The sequence below is a fragment of the Mesoplodon bidens genome, assembly GCF_964165515.1.
Source record: "Mesoplodon bidens genome assembly, chromosome: 11".
Lineage (NCBI taxonomy): Eukaryota > Metazoa > Chordata > Mammalia > Artiodactyla > Ziphiidae > Mesoplodon > Mesoplodon bidens.
This window is the reverse complement of record NC_138167.1, coordinates 50,124,627-50,142,376: the sequence shown is the minus strand read 5'-3', so window position 1 is coordinate 50,142,376 and position 17,750 is coordinate 50,124,627. Positions and strand designations below refer to the sequence as shown.

The 17,750-nt window shown below is 32.8% G+C and overlaps 1 protein-coding gene across 2 annotated transcripts in view; it reads left to right on the top strand.

Annotated features, from left to right (window-relative positions):
* Nucleotides 1–17,750, top strand: part of ARID2 (AT-rich interaction domain 2) — a 163,293-nt gene that overhangs the window by 99,121 nt on the left and 46,422 nt on the right. For both annotated transcript variants that reach the window (XM_081250313.1, XM_081250314.1), the window contains 7 exons: nucleotides 7,326–7,392; nucleotides 7,488–7,738; nucleotides 8,069–8,165; nucleotides 8,262–8,471; nucleotides 9,334–9,501; nucleotides 15,249–15,330; nucleotides 17,181–17,315. In XM_081250313.1, coding sequence (XP_081106439.1) covers nucleotides 7,326–7,392; nucleotides 7,488–7,738; nucleotides 8,069–8,165; nucleotides 8,262–8,471; nucleotides 9,334–9,501; nucleotides 15,249–15,330; nucleotides 17,181–17,315 — 1,010 coding nt within the window. The remainder of the gene's footprint in view (nucleotides 1–7,325; nucleotides 7,393–7,487; nucleotides 7,739–8,068; nucleotides 8,166–8,261; nucleotides 8,472–9,333; nucleotides 9,502–15,248; nucleotides 15,331–17,180; nucleotides 17,316–17,750) is intronic.

Sequence of the window (17,750 nt, the reverse complement as noted above, 5' to 3'; positions counted from 1 at the left end):
GACAGTCAATCCCTTTTGTCTCCCTTTCTTTGAGGGTATTAAACCTTCAAATTTCTCACCATGATATGGAGTTGCATTTTTAATTCCCAGTTTTACAAGCTCACCAAAGTTCTATATTCTGTCCTTACCCCACCCACTAAAAGCCAAGTCTCTTGATGGTAGTTAAGCAGATAATTTCTATAACTCCAGAAAACTGGTGAGTAAAATGTAAGATGCACAAAAAAGTACACTAAAGTAACACATGCAATCACAGTGGGGAATGGGTTTGTCAGTATAATCACTAATCACATGAAATCAAGAAGACACCAATATGTTGAAGATGAATAGATGATCACGTCTGTTGTGTGTTTTCATTAATTTCTGCTATTTATATTTTATTCTCATACTGTATTCTTTGGGTTTAAGTTTCTTCACTTTTTCTAATTTCTTGAGCTGGTGCTTACAGTTATTGATTTTTTAAAAATTTTTTCTAATATATACATTTGAAGCCATAAAATTCCATCCAAGCACACATTTAACTTTATACTTCCAATTTTGATATTTCATGTTTTTATTATAACTCATTTTAAAATATCTTCATATTTCCATTATGATTTTCTCTCTGAAACATGGATTATTTAGAAGGGAATTTTCTTAATTTCCAAAAACATATGAAAAATTTTCTAGTTTCCTTTTCTTCTTAATATCTAACTGAATTTCAGTATGTTCAGAGAAACATACTCTGTATAATTTTAAACCTTTGAAATATTTTCACCCTTTATTTGGTAGCTTAGCATTGATCAGATTTTATAAGCACTCCGTGTGTATTTGAAAATAATATATACAGGCGTATCTTGTTTTATTGCCCTTCACTTTATTGTGCTTCGCAGATACATTTTTACAGCTTTAAGGTTTGTGGCAACCCTGCATTGAGCAAGTTTATCAGTGCCATTTTTCCAACAGCATTTGCTCATTTCATGTCTCTGTGTCCCATTTTGGTAATTCTCTCAATATTTCAAACTTTTTCATTATTATTTTTTTATTATTATATTTGTTTTGGTCATCTGTGATCAGTGATCTTTGATTTTACTACTGTGACTCACTGAAGGTCCAGATGATGGTTACCATTTTTTTAGCAATAAAGTATTTCGTATTCAAGGTATGTGCACTTTTTTTAGGCATAATGCTGTTGCACACTTCATAGACTACAGTGTAGTATAAACATAACTTTTATATGCACTGGGAAACCAAATTTGTGCTGACTCACTTTATTACGATGTTCACTTTATTGCGGTGGTCTGGAACTGAATCTGCAGTATCTTCAAGGTATGCCTGTATTCTGAAGTTGTTGGGTGTAAGTTTCTATATATGTCAGTTAAGCCAACACAGTTAATCATTTTTAAAAAAATTTTTTATTGGAGTATAGTTGATATACAATGTTATGTTAGTTTCAACTATACAGCAAAGTGAATCTTTTATACATATACATATATCCATTCTTTTTTAGATTCTTTTTCCATATAGGTTATTACAGAATATTGAGTAGAGTTCTCTGTGCTATTCAGTAGGTCCTTTTTAGTTATCTGTTTTATATATAATAGTGTGTATATGTTAATCCCAATCTCCTAATTTATACCCCCCTCCCCCGCTTTGATTTTGGTAACCATAAGCTTGTTTTCTACATCTGTGACTCGGTTTCTGTTTTGTAAATAAGTTTGTTTGTACCATTTTTTTAGATAACACATATAAGTGAGATCGTATGATATTTATCTTTCTTTGTCTGACTTACTGCACTTAGTATGATGATCTCTATCTAGGTCCATCATGTTGCTGCAAATGGCATTATTTCGTTCTTTTTTATGGCTGAGTAATATTCCATTATATATATGTACCACATTTTCTTAATCCATTCCTCTGTCAATGGTCATTTAGGTTGCTTTCATGTCTTGGCTATTGTAAATACTGCTGCAGTGAACCCTGGGGTGCATGTATCTTTTCAAATTATAGCAACACAGTTAATCATGATACTTAATAGTTCCACGTCAGTACTGGCTCTTTTTTTTTTTTTTTTTTTTAATTGGGGTATAGTTGTTTTACAGTGTTGTGTTAGTTCCTACTGTACAGTGAAGTGGAGTTCGTTGTGCTATACAGTAGGTTCTTATTAGTTATCTATTTTATACATATTAGTGTATATATGTCAATCCCAATCTCCCAGTTTATCCCCCTTCCCCCCCTCCCCCGCTTTCCTCACTTGGTGTCCATACATTTGTTCTCTACGTCCATACATTTGTTCTCTACATCTGTGTCTCTATTTCTGCCTTGCAAACTGACTGTCGTACAGAGTGAAGTAAGTCAGGAAGAGAAAACCAAATATCTCATATTAATGCATATATGTGGAATCTAGAAAAACAGTACAGATGAACCAGTTCACAAGTACTGGGTTTTTCAGCTGTTTATTTCTTCATTTATGAAGAGAGATATGTTAAAAGCACCCAGCTTCAGTGAGGATGTGTTTCTTTCAGCTTATAGTTCTATAATAATTGTGTTTTTATATTTTGAGAATGGGCTATTTAGTGCACACAGGTATAGTTGTTACATTTTTCTGGTTAATTGAACATATTATAAAGCGTCCTTGTTACCTTTAAGTCTCCTTTATCCTTTTTTTTTTGGTCTGACATCAATATAACTATATCAGCTTCCATTTGGTTGGTGTTTATATAGTTCATATTTTACTTTCAATCTTTTTTATCCTTATATTTTAGGTGAATATTTTTTTGTAAATAACATGTATTTCAGCTTTTTTCTTCCCGTGTGAAAAACTTTGCTTTTTTTTTTTTTTTTGTGGTACGCGGGCCTCTCACTGTTGTGGCCTCTCCCGTTGCGGAGCGCAGGCTCAGCAGCCATGGCTCACGGGTCCAGCCGCTCCACGGCATATGTGATCTTCCCAGACCGGGGCGTGAACCCACGTCCCCTGCATCAGCAGGCGGACTCTCAACCACTGCGCCACCAGGGAAGCCCAAAACTTTGTTTTTAAATTAGTGCATTTATTCCATTTACATTAAGTGTAATTTTGATAGTTATGTTTAAATTTACTATGTTCTGAATTGGTTTCTATATGTCCTGCCTGTTCAGGTTTGTTTTCTTTCCTTCTACTTTCTTACCTTTTTTGAATTGATTTGACTGAATATTGTTTATTATTCAGTTTTCTGCCCACTTAGATTTTACGTACACTTCTTCTGTTTTCTCATTAGAGATTATATTTTAACCCTTACTAGTTTAATAAGTTAGTACTTTTACCTCTTTTTAGATAATTGCAGGGACAATAGAACAACTCCATCTCTGTTTTCTCATTTTTTGATTTATATACTACTTTTGTTGTGTATTATTCCATTTTTGTCAGAGAACATATTCTGTATGACTTCACTCTTTTTTAAACTTATCAAGACTTGTTTTATGGCTCAGCGTATGGTCTTTCTGGTGAATGTTTTATGCACACTTGAAAAGAATGTTGTACTATTGTTGGATGTAATATTTGTTGATAACAATTAAATCGTATCATTGACAGTGTTGTTCAAGATTTCTGTATCATTAATGCATTTCTATATAATTGTTCTATGATTTCTTGAGAGATGAGTGTTGGAATTATCAACTATAATTATGAATGTCTTTATCCCCTACCAGTTCTGTCAGTTTTTGCTTCATGTGTTTTGAACCTCAATTGTTAGTAGCATGTACATTTAGGATTATTATATTTTCTTGATGATTTTATTTGTCATTATGAATTATTCTCCCTGACTGCTGGTAATTTCCCTTATCCTGAAGTCTCTTGTCTGATATTATTTATCAACACCAGCATTTTTATGGTTAATGTTTTCATCATATATCTTTTTCCATCACTGTGCTTTTCATCTGTAGTTTTATATATAGTGTTTCTTATAGATGGCTTATAGTTGAGGCTTTCTTCTCCTGCTTCCTTCAGTGTGCCTTTCAGTGTACAATTTCTTCCTTTTCATCAATGCATTCAGACCACTTATACTTTATGAGCATTTTAAAGGTAACCTTTCTGTCTTGTTTGCATTATTACTGACAATAAGTTACTTTCATTCTTATTGTTCTTCCTTTTGTGATGTTTTATCTGACTGCTTTTAAGGTGTTCTCTTTGTCATTGATTTTTTTAATGTGCCTTGTTGTGGTTTTTATATTTATTTAGTTAGTTAGTTTTGTTTTGCTTGAGGTTTATTTAGCTTCTTGGTTTGGTATTTTTCATGAAATTTGGAAAGTTTTTGTCAGTTATTCAAAAATTTTTTGTTTCCCCTCCTGCTTTTCTGGAACTGTTCTGCAGGCCACTGTGGCTCTGTTCATTGTTTTTAGACCTTTTTATTTTCTGTGTACTTCATTGTGAATAGTTTCTATTGTTATGTCTTTATTTTCTCTTTTACAATTAAGCCCATCTAGTCATATTTTTTTATTTCAGATATTACGTTTTTCAGCTCTAGAAATTCCATTTGATTCTCTTTTATATTGTCCCACATTCATCTTAATTATGTTCATATTCCTTTAAATCCTTCAACATATTTAATAGTTGTTTTAATGTTCTTGTCTGCTAGTTTCACTATTTTTATTGTTTCTGGGTCTTTTTTTGTTGAAACTGATTTTTGCCTTAGTTATGAGTCATGTTTCCCACTTCCTTTGTACATCTAGTAATTTTTTATTAGATATAGATATTGGGACTGTTATATTATTTAGTGTCTGTTTTTTGGTGTCTTCCAAGAATGTTGCACGTTGTTCTGGCATGCTTTTAACTAATATATGGATAGTTGTTTTTAAGTTTTGTTATGACGAATACAAGACTAGTTTATCTTTATTCCTAAGGTATGGTCTTTTTTGTACCTGAATTAGCTGCATATATATATATAGAGAGAGAGAAAAAAAAAAAATATATATATATATATATATATATAAATATAAAATGTCTTCTCAGTTTAGTAATTGCTATGACCTCTTGGGTTTATTGTCTCTGTATTGTTGTCTAGAAAGAGTGTTTATGTAAAGATATGGGGCAGTCACTGAGCTCACCTCATTTGCTTCCCATGTTTCAGTGATTACGGTTTTGCATTACTCTTGCCCAGTCTGTGAAAACAATTGTTTTATATATATTGGTTTATGATGGGATGGCTACTGCAGTACCATTACGGCCTGAGCAAAATTTTCTTCCAAGCATTTTTCATAGATTTTAATTATATATATATATATTTACCCGTAAGACTTTTTTTAGTATTTTATTTATTCAGCATTTATTTTGATTTAAATTACATCTTCCTTTTCATGCATTTTTCCCCCCAGTGCAGGTTTGCAGATATTTTTCATTTGTCAGAAAATGTCTTTATTTCAGTTTTATTCTTTTTTTTTTTTTTTTTTTTTGCGGTATGCGGGCTTCCCACCACTGCGGCCTCTCCCGTCACGGAGCACAGGCTCCGGACGCACGGGCTCAGCCGCTCCGCGGCATATGGGATCCTCCCGGACCAGGGCACGAACGTGCGTCCCCTGCACCGGCAGGCGGACCCCCAACCACTGCGCCACCAGGGAAGCCCTTTCAGTTTTATTCTTGAAGAGCAATTTCACTGTGTAAAGATTCTACTTTGGCAGATATTTTCTTCCATCGCTTTGAAAATATCCCATTGTCCTCTGGCTTCCAATATTTCTTTTACAAAGTTTCCTGTAATTTTAGTTGTCTTTTTCAAGGTTATCTGTCCCTTTTTCCACCTTTGCATTTAAGATTTTTCTTTGTCTTTGCTTTTCAGGAATTTTATTATGATGCTCCTACACATTTTATCTTTTCTTGGAGTTTGGAGTGCTTGTTAAATCTATGGTGTGGTATCTTTCAATTGATTTAGAAAATTCTCGACCCTGTCTTTTCAAATATTGTTTTTGCCCATTCTTTCTATCTTTCCTCAGGAACTCCAGTTAATTTTATGTTAGAACTTTTCACTGTATGTGTCTTGAATGCTTTTATTCTGTTCATCCTTTTGTCTCTTTATGCTTCTAACTTGGTATTTTTTTCTGCCGTCTCTTCCAATCACTAATTCTTCCTTGAGTTGAATCTAATCCTTTGTTAAGTCTGTCCATTGAGTTCTTATTTTCAGTTCCAGAATTTCTATTTAGCTATTTCTTATAGTTTCTACTTACATGCCAAACTTTTCGATTTTATCTTCTATTTCTTTATTTTCCATGATCATTTAAAATTCTACTCTGATATCTGTATTATTTGAATTTCTTGTGGCCCTTTTTTCTTGGTTATTGAACATTGTCTTATTCCTTCATATGCCTAGTTCTTTTTTATTGTTACCAAAGATTTTTTATCATGAGTTTTTTTTGCAGTGAGTCATTTTCATGGTGGACCTTTTCTCAGATCAGAAACTTTAAATGCAAAGGAACTTTAATTCCCAAAACTAAAATACAATCATTTACAAAATACATCAGAACGTTTAGAAATAAACAGTGAACTAATGGCCCATGTGCTTCTTGATTAGTAGGGAAGTAACAAGATAAAATGGCATAGAAAAGTTAAAATTAAAGTTCATTTTGTATAGACATATTAATATATAGGCCTTTGTTTCTTAGCCTGAAAGATTAAGTAGTGGATTTCGACTTATTTCCTGTCTCTTATGGGTCAAAAAACAGTTTGTTGATATGGAATACTGCAAAGGAAACCTAAATATCTGGGTTACAAATTTGTGAACACAAATACTTCACCACTTGCTGTTTGATTTTCTTCTAGATGTAGATTTACTCAGTAGCTAGCTAGCTATGTCTCAGGAGTCTGTAAATAGTAATACTGTGACTGTATGCAGTTTACTAATTAATGACTATTAATTATCATAATTTTTAAGTACTGATGAGCATAAATACTATTTCTAGATATTTTCCATAGCTATAAAGTGATCTGAAAATATCTGTGATTCATATTGGTGACAGTGTCAGAGGTTCTGCTATTGCTACTGTGGTTCATTTTCTAACATTCAGAGTTGAAGAAAATGCTAAGGAAATGCTAAATTTTAGTTAGAGGTTAATGAACATGTCATTTTTTTCTCCTCATTCATGTTCATAGATGCCCTATATTTTTCACAGACCTTTTAGGGATCTGTGGGCCCTAAGCCAAAATGACACCTTTGAACTATAGAAAAATCTAGCATTTGTGTCAAAGAACTAAGTACATAGAATACAATGATATCTACTTGAACTAAAAATAGAACTATTATAGTTTTACAGTCTGTGTGACTATTTTTAAAGTAATAGAATAGTTATTTGAAATTGTCAGAATTAAGTGTAATAATTTCTCATCACAGTTTTGGAAAGACATTGTTGATGATAATGAAGTACGTGACCTCATTTCTGACAGAAACAAGTCTCATGGTAAGTCAATGAGAAAATATTTTAAATAACTTTGAAATATCAATAATAATAAGTGAAATATGAGTTTACGTAAAATATGTTTTCTTCTCTTGTAGAAGGTACATCAGGAGAATGGATTTGGGAATCTTTATTTCATCCACCTCGAAAGCTGGGCATTAATGATATTGAAGGACAACGGGTACTTCAGATTGCAGTGATTTTGCGAAATCTTTCCTTTGAGGAGGGCAATGTTAAGCTCTTGGCAGCTAATCGTACCTGTCTCCGTTTCCTATTACTTTCTGCACATAGTCATTTTATTTCTCTAAGGCAATTAGGCCTTGACACATTAGGAAATATTGCAGCTGAGGTAAGCATGTGACAGTAGCTTAAAACAGTTTTTATAGTTAGCACAATATTTACTTTAAAATGTTAGGATGTGGGATTGTTATATTTGCCATAATTATAGAATATTAAATGCTTACATATAGTTTTTGCCTAAAGGTATTACACACTTTTGTGGAAAAAGAGAAATATTTGAAATGATGCTCCAGATTCATTGATGGCTATTCTCACAGTAATTACATTTTTTAAAGTTACGTAATATTGTTTGGCTCATTTTTATTAAATTTGAAATATACATTTGGATCTAAATTGGAAGAAGCCTACCTAAACAGTAGTGTCCTTTTTTTTTTTCCAGCTTTTATTGGATCCTGTTGATTTCAAAACTACTCATCTGATGTTTCATACTGTTACAAAATGCCTCATGTCAAGGGATAGATTTTTAAAGATGAGGGGTAAGTGCTCACTTAAGTTTCTCATTGTCTAAAGTACACAAGCTTTTTATCATCTTTTAAAAGACAAATACATGTTTGTGTGTGTATGCTTTTCAGGCATGGAAATTTTGGGAAATCTTTGCAAAGCAGAGGATAATGGTGTTTTGATTTGTGAATATGTCGATCAGGACTCATACAGAGAGATCATTTGTCATCTCACTTTACCTGATGTGCTGCTCGTAATCTCAACACTTGAGGTGCTATATATGCTCACAGAAATGGGAGATGTAGCTTGCACAAAAATTGCAAAAGTAGAAAAGAGCATAGGTAAGACTAAACCACAAAAAGCATTTAAGTTATTTTCTTTATTAAGGAAAAAATATTTAATGTGGTTGCTGTAAAAAATCACAATTGATATTTGGGGTTTACTGTTTATTTTGAGGAGTCATTACCCTTTCAGACACGCTTGTTTGTGTTATTCTTTCTGTCTATTTTAGATAAGCAAGAAACTTCTGTTATATAGAGACCAGGATGCATGTGGCTATCAGTAATCTTTACTTCTTCTCTTTATTTCTATTACTATATATTAAATTTGAAATCAACAAAATGGCTATGTCTGACTCTGGGGGGGCAGGTCCATGTGTTTCAAGTGGTCAGCTGCTACTATTAAGCAACTAAAGCTGAGTGGAACAAGCTTCCTTCTCTTCCTAGAAATGCTAGTAGTGGTATTATCTTCAAAATCATTGAACTCACCTTAGTGGGTTGTCAGTTTTAAACACACTCACTAAAACACGTCACGTTAACATTTTACTCAGTGATTCAAATGATTTCTTTCTTTGGTATAAATATTAAAATCAGAGTTAATAAAGATTTGGCTTGAAAAGTATTATTATTGAGAAATTAAGCTGTACTTTCCATATCAGTGGTTCCTAAATCTGACTACACATCAGAATCACTTGGGAAATTTTTTTAAAATGAAGATAGCTAACAGCCACTCCAGAGCTTCTAAGTCAGTCTTCAGAGATTGAGCCTAAAAATCTTTTTTAAGGATCCACAGATAATTCTGATGTACAATGATTCACAGACTGGCATTTGAGAAGCAGCGTTTTATATATGTATAGCATGTGTTTTTCAACGATGTCATTGTTTTACAATATTATTGACTAATAACTGTTGGTTTTTATTTTAGACATGTTAGTGTGTCTGGTTTCCATGGATATTCAGATGTTTGGCCCCGATGCACTGGCTGCAGTAAAACTCGTCGAACATCCAAGTTCCAGTCATCAAATTTTATCTGAAATTAGGCCACAAGCTGTAGAGCAAGTCCAAACCCAGACCCATGTAGCATCTGCCCCAGGTTAGTGTTTTTGTTTAATCTTTTTCAGTGTGGTTATTGGTATGTCAGATTTAATACTACAGATAAATTTAAATATGCAGTACAGGGAACTGATACTTTATAGTAGAGTAGGCTAAATGAGAATTGAGTATGTACTTTAATTTCTTAGATATTATACATTCCAGGAGCAGCAGGATCAACGTGAGCACAGAGGAAGAATAGTATAATAGAGAAATGAAGTTGAGAAGGTTTTAGAGTAGTGTGAGGGATTAGATATTATTCGCAACTGTAAAAGTATTAAGTGCCCTAATGGGTTTGTGATTTCAGTCATTGGAAATTGATAGACCAGGAATTGGTTAATCATATGCTGCCTTGTAATTCTCTCAGGTGGTCATCAGAGTACATAAGTGTAATACCCCTATTATTTCTAAATCTTGGACCAAACACCACAGAATCAGTAGGATCAGACATGTGTGCGTGTGTATACAAATGCTAATACATGTGTATATACCGGTACTTTTGCACCCTTCCTAGGATCCTTCTGCACCCTTCCTAGGATCCTATGGGTCAATTCTATTTAATTCAAATATCATTAATTAGAATTCAGACCTGTCCTTCAGCTCTTGGACTTCTTTCTCCTGGCTCATTATGAGTTACAATTTTTATATTTTAGCACTCTCAGCATTTTTGTTCTCCACCTTCATTTGTCCTAACAAAAACAATCCATCTTTCACCTCACCTGCTCTCTTACCATTCCCAAGACATTTCTCTTTCCTTGTTTTTTAATGGAGGATGCTTACTTTCTCAGTTGATCTTAACACTTTGTAGTTACTCTGGGAGCTGTGTGGCATGAATTTCTTCAACTTCTTCCCCCTTCCCTTACAAACTTATTAGCATCTGAACACATTCTCCTTCAACCCCTTGTGTCAGGAAGAGATGTTAACTACTTCTGAATCTGTACTCTGAATATCAGTCTTTCCCAGCTACTCATTCCTATATCTTAAACCTCTTTTTCTTTACTTGCTTCTTCAGCCTAGAAATACATTTAGATCTTTCTCAACCTCTCCCACTATCCTTAAAACAAAAATCTCATTATCCTTAATCTTTAACTACCACATTCCTTTAATCACCAAATCTTGTTGAGTCTTCCTAAATACTCTGTCTGGCCTTTTTGATTGCCAGTACTTATGACTCAGTTCAGACTCTCGTCATCTCTCTCCAGCTGTCTTGTTCTCCTCTCATTTAATGTTATCAAAATTGTATACTCTATTTACACAAAGTATGTAATATGTATCGCATATCTCATTGATTTCCATTATGTCTTTCTGCAGTATATAGTAGAGTTGTATTGTATGTGCATTTAACTTACTTGAATTCAACTAACAGAACTGGACAGTAATAGAAGGCATGAAATAAGTAGGTAATTTTGACTGCTGATCTGTTCAGTGAGCTTTCACCCATAGGCAATAGATGTTAAAGAGCCCAGTACATATTGGAGAATCGATGATCAGAAATTAATAGTTTCTCAACCTTGAAAAGGAAATGAAACAGTTCATACTGCCAGTTAAGTGGGTAGTGGGGGTATGCTTTTATTCTTAAAGGAGAAACTTTTAAATTAATTTAAAAGATTAAGTTAATTGAGGGCCATAGAGAAACTGTTCAACATAGAGTGGAATTAATAGATTATCAGTGATACACTGAACTATAATAGGTCATTTGAAGAATATTCAAAGGTAATTTTGATGAAAACTACTATTTTTTGCCTTATTGCTGACCTGTGACCTTAACAAATGAACCCGTCCCCCAAACTAAGAGTTGATCCTCATTGGCAAATGGATAAAATTAAATATTGAGAGTTGTGGCTTGCTTGCGTAGTAGTAAGTCATTGATAGAGGTTTGAATAGGCCTCTAATAACCTAAAAGAGTTCATTTTTGAGCTGGTGAGCACTTTATTACTTGCTCATCATGAATGACAACTCTGAATTGTTTGATTAGTTAGCACTTACAGTTTGGCTTTTCCCCCCATAGTTTGTTTAATAGTGCTTTTTAATGGAATGGTCATCTTCAAACTTTTTGCTCACTTCTGCTCATCACTATGAAAACTTGCATGACCTTTCACCCATTTTTAGGTTGACATCTAAATTTCTTTATCATAATTTAAATAGTTGCAAATAATATGTTTTTGTGTATATTGAATTGATATTTTAAAATAAAAGTTACAACACTTTTTGTATCCAGTGGAATATTGATGCTTACCACCATCCATTTAAAAAATAACACAAACTTGTAATATTAGAAATTTTATACTATCCCTCTTTCTCCTTGAACTCATATCCACTGCTCTATCAATGCTTACATAGACATTTTAATTTAAAGTTTTTCAGGCTTCTGTTATAAAGCTCTAAGTGTTTAAAAATTTATTATTACAAGTTTTAATAATAAATAGTACATAAATCAATAGTAAATATATTACAGATTTTTGTAAATAATTATTCAATAAAAGATGCAATATTGGAAGTACATCTCTTAATGAGATAGACAAGACATTTTTCCCCTTGTTCTCTGGAAAGTATTACTCTAGTGTGTCTCTGAATGAATATTTTTTATTGCTAGAATAAAATTGGGTTCAGCATTAATTTTATCTCTGTTTTTCCTTTTTATAGATTTAAGTTGGAAATCTAGTTCACATCAATAAATAGATGAGGGTAGAACTTAAAATTCTTTAAATTTCTTCAGAATTATCTAAAAATTATTAAAATTGTATTTAATGATCTTCTGACAATTTGAGTTCTCCTTTGTTTTGGTTGAAATCAAAGAATTAACAGTACTTGACTTGTAAAATTATTTGTTGCCCAGTCATTATAGATACTTACTTTTAAGTTTATTGAAAATATATCAAAAAGGTATTAACAAGATATGACTGTAAATGATAAGTTGCTACTCTTTTACTTAGATGTACCTTGTTTAACCTAATACATTCAGGAAGTGTTAGCACAGTGGTTCTCAAACTTTACGGTGCATCGGAGTCACCCAGTGGGCTTAAGTGCTGATTTCTGGGCTCCATACCCTGAATTTCTGATTCAGGTGGATCGGAGAATTTTCATTTCTAGCAAGTTCCCATGAGATGCTGATGCTTCAGGTCAGGGCACTATACTTTGAGGACCACTGGGTTAGGAAAATTTACATAGTGTTCATTTCAAGACCACAGTGTTTTTTGATGAAGTGCTTTTTATCATATGCATGAATACATTTTTGTCAAAGTCTTGGCACTGGAGATTTACCTCATTCAATTATGGAAAATTTCTGCCACATAATCTAACTGTTAAAGTTAGTCTTTATTATCAAAAGTGTCTTGCCTCAATTTGTTATTTACAAAAAGTCCAACCTTATTTTTCAGTCCAAGAAAACATGTTACTTTGTGTTCCCATTGATACCTTCCTTATTTCAGAATTCTGAGATAGTTAAACTTGTCATGAGTTTGTCATGTGAATGAAATAAGATGCCACCACCTTCAATATTACTTTAAAATATTCTGAATGCTTTACTTAAACAAGATTGTCTCTAAAGTAATGCACTCTTTGATAGTAATTGAGGGATAGAGGAGGAAAGGACATTAAGCAAAAATTGTCATCACTTTATAATATATCTGAATTCAGAACACACCAAAGGGCCAGAATACCCAATTTCTAATGCCCTACATTGCCCTTAACTATAATATATAAAACACTGGGATAGACCAGAAGCCCTACCCTAATACCTTGGTTTAAAGAACTTTTGTGGACACTAATATTTCCACTTCTCCCTTTGGTATTCCAGAGGTTTTTACACCATCATCATCGTCGTCGTCGTAGCTAACATAGTAACACTTACTATGTGCCAGGCATTGTTTTAAGTGACTTACATATAAACTCCTCTAATCCTCATGACGATCTATGAGGTCAATGTATTGTTACTTTTCCCCATTTTATAGTCAGAGAGGTTAAGTAGCTTTCCCAGCTAGTGAGTGATGGAACTTTAGAGCCAGGCTCTCTGGCTCCAGAGTCATGCATTAAACTGTATCTTACAGTGCTCTAAAGGATGGGTGAGAGTTAAGACTTCCTATTCCAAGATGGTTAAAGAGCAGTCATCAAAGAGGAGGTCATGTTTTCAGGCAAAGCAGTTTTAGGAGGGAATATATACAAAACTTTGAGTATCTGAAAATTGATTCCTCTTAAAGTATAAGTGCCTTTGTATCCTTTGGAATGTCTTCAGGTATCCTGAGGACAATGCTTTTCATTTTGTAGCCACTTTTATAGTAATTATACATTTCCGGTTTATGCTTTTAATTTAATTGAGGCTGTATCATTCTTCTTTATGCATTGTTTATAAAGTTTCTCATAATTTCAACATAGTTTCTAATGTTTCCTGCAATTGGTTGTTAATTGATTCAGATTTCAGTCAGAGTAGGGTATACTCTGAGAGTATAATTGGTGAAGAAAAGGGAAGAAGATTTCTACATAGGTTTAGGCCCTAGAAGGGTATTTTCTATAACAGTGTCATCAAGTTAGAGAAGAAAAAAGATAGGCTGGGGCTGCCCAAGGAAAATAATTTTGGTTCTAATTATTATGTTCTGTTAAGAAGCAGAATATCACAATATGGCTTCTGAAATGTGACAGACCTGAATTCAAATTCAGCACCCCTAAAAGAAGGCTTTCCAGCTACACCCTATCTCCAGCTCTGCTATTTCCATCATGTTTTCCTTTGTGAACTTAATTTCTGAGCTTTAATTTTTTCATTTGCAAAACGGGGACAGTTAAATTTGGAACCTAGATAGAAGATTAAAACAAATCACATAAATATAAATGGCTTAATACAGAATAAATATTTACAACTGGCTGGCTGCTGTTAGCTGTATCCCAGTGGAAGCCTGGGGTCTCATCAGACAAAGGTCAAGATTGCTTCAGATCATTCACAGATTGGGCTGAGCTGTGGGGCTCCTCTAGTCCCCATAATTTAGAAATTCATTTGGTTTTTTTTGAGGGTTCTGAGAAGTTTTGCTAAAATGTCACCTGAAATAAAAGTAGGTACATTTTGTAGGTTTAAAAATTATAAATTAATAATGCTGATTCAATGGTGAAACAGTGTAATTTTTATCTATAAATATGTAAGATTCATATTTTATTATAAACTTATTGTAATATGAGTAAGTTTATATTATCTCATATTTTTCTTGTTTTCATTAGTTCCACCATAGAAGTTAGCTATTTGTTCATCATACCCAGAAGTTTTATATATGCCACTTATAGAATTAATGTTAATCTTTTAAATTCAGAAATGAAATTATTTGTGATACAATCTGCTTCTGTAACTAAACTGAGAGATGCTTATTTATTGATGTGTTGTGCTGTGTGACCTTCACCTAGTTATTTTAATCACTTTGAGTCTCAGGTTCCCACCTCACAGAATTAAGAAAGGTAATATAGATAAAGTTAAAACTCAGTGTCTGACAATGGAAAAAATAGAGTTTATATTAGTGAAATAATCCATATTATGGTTATTATTCAGATGATTGTGAGGTTAAAAAAATAGTTTGTATGAAGCATCTAAGATAGTGCCTGGTATAATATGTGCTCCATTATAAGTTTCTTTCTCAAATTTGTATATTTTCAATATGTTTATATACCTTTTTAAAAGGTATTCATTGTCAATATTAATTGTTTCAGTATCCATTAACTAAATATGGCATATAGTTTTAAAAAATGATGTAGCTAATGTATTTTTTTCTTTAGCTTCCAGAGCAGTTGTAGCACAGCATGTTGCTCCACCTCCAGGAATAGTGGAAATAGATAGTGAGAAGTTTGCTTGTCAGTGGTAAGTGGTTTATTCCTATTAAGGCTTTATCCTTGGGAAGAATAAAGCAAATGAGAAAAGGAAATGTATTTCAGCAGTCATCCAGAATGTTTTACTCTGTATTTCTTTTTAGTTAGGGTAGGATAACATTTATACAAAGAAAGGGTATTGTAAAATCACTTCACCTGTATTTTGGAATAGTTTGAAAAAAAATATTTATCAGAATTTTCAGAGTTAAAATAGTCTTTGACTAGAATTTCATTAAATTACACCACTCCTTTTCAAGTAAAATTTGTGTTAAAAAGTTATCATTGGCTTTGTAGAAAATAAGGTTTGTCAGGTTATAGAATTTGTTTTTCTTAAATTAACGTTTTATTAAAACTGAATTGGACTGACTTTAAGAAAATAGAACCAGATTTTGTTGTTAAATATCCCTCTTTTTGAGCAAAAGCAAAGCTTCTCATTCATTGCTAGTTAATTTTTCCTTTTTGTGAGTAGTAAGGGGTAACTAATCAAATAATAGAATAACCAGTATGTCTACATTGAAATAATCAACTTGAAAATAATATTTTCTTGAGAAGACTGACTGGTCACATCTCAGCCATTTTCTGAAAAAAATAAATGTAGACTTGGTTAGAACCATTTCATTTTTTCATGGCTAGTTGCCTCTACATTTTTTATGAATTTCAACTTTAATTCTTTAGAAGATTAACAGATTGAAATGTAAGATCACTTTTCAATGATGTATTACTTTTAAAAATTTCTTTCTTTGATCCCTTTTCCCCCATTCTCTAACATTATTTTTCTCCCATTCCATGCTCCTGTCACTCTGTGTTCCATATTTTTGGTGCTTTGTTTTCTGCGTTCCTATGACTATTTTCTCTACTTTTCCACTTTGCTTAAATCAGGTTTATGGTAATATCTCTAATTACTTGCTTTTTCCTCATGTTCTATATTGTTACACCATGACCCTTTATATATGATGAATCTTATCCAATAATATTTGGAAATATTTATCTTCTATATTGAAACCAAAACAAGTTTTTTGTGTCTGGTCGTTTTGAAAGCTCAGTACTCAAAGGGTTATGAAAGTTGGAAAAAATATGTACCACATCCAATGTAAAATGTGTGTGTGTTATAGACTTGGTCTTATAAATCCCTGTTGCATATTTCTGCCATTTCTAGGGAGGAGGAGGAGAGAAGCATTTTAAACTGTTTTATCATAATTATCATTTGATTCAGTTAATAAGAAACAGCTGTAGGTTGGCCTGTCATGTATATGGTGAGTCCTAGGAAGAGTCCTATAAGGATAACTAGGCCTCCAATCCCAATTTATAGGTGAAGTCACTTTATGACAAAGACAAACTGAAGTTTGAATTACCTTGTAATTGATTAGGAATAGAGTCTCGGAAGGGGAAGGGGAGTGTGCAGCATGGGAAGTATCATTGTTTTAGGAAGTAGTTAAAAGCTTTGGGAGAGTTTTTTCTGAAGAAATTTAATCCAAGAGCAACAGAAGTTTAACTTTAAGTTCAGTTTTTCCTCCATTTGTCACATGGCCAACAACTCTTAATTGGGAACTTCTGTTATATTTTGATTATTACAAGACAGGAACCTGAGTATTCACTGAATAAAATTTGTTGTAGTATATTTGTTGCCAGCAGACCAACCCTGCTGCTGTATTCACATCCCGGTTTTTATATTTATTGATAATGATTTTTTTATACTAAAATAAGTATGATTAAGTAGTTAATCTCTTTTAATAGACATAATTATTAGTTTATAACACATTGCCTTCAAATGGTTTTGTATATTTAAGTATGGACTCTCCTATAGTATATTGCATAATGCCATATATTTTTCTCCTCTTTTAGGTTAAATGCTCATTTTGAAGTAAATCCAGATTGTTCTGTCTCTCGAGCAGAAATGTATTCTGAGTACCTATCAACTTGCAGTAAATTGGCTCGTGGTGGAATCCTAACATCAACTGGATTTTATAAATGTCTTAGGTAGGATTTATATTTCATAACTTTAAATAAAGTCAGTTTTCATCATTTACAACACCCCTTGCTCTTTAGAGAACACACCAGCTATCTACCTAGTTTTAAATATCTCCACTACTTGAAATTTTGTATGGTTAGATTGTAGTATGATGGAAGTTTTAATACAAGGGAATTTTGGAAATCACATCTGGTGTTTGTGGTTAATCATTACTAGGCTTATCAAAGAAAGAAAAGAAATTACGTTTACTTTTTTTCCACCTACTTTTATGCATTAAAGACATGGCTTTTACCCTTTTAAATCTTAACTAATAGTCTATAACTAAACTCTGTCCTCAAATATCATGGCTTTTTTAACATATATAAATTTAGTTATTTATTTCTCTTTTTATTTTTGGCTGCATTGGGTCTTCGCTGTTGTGCATGGGCTTTCTCTAGTTGTGG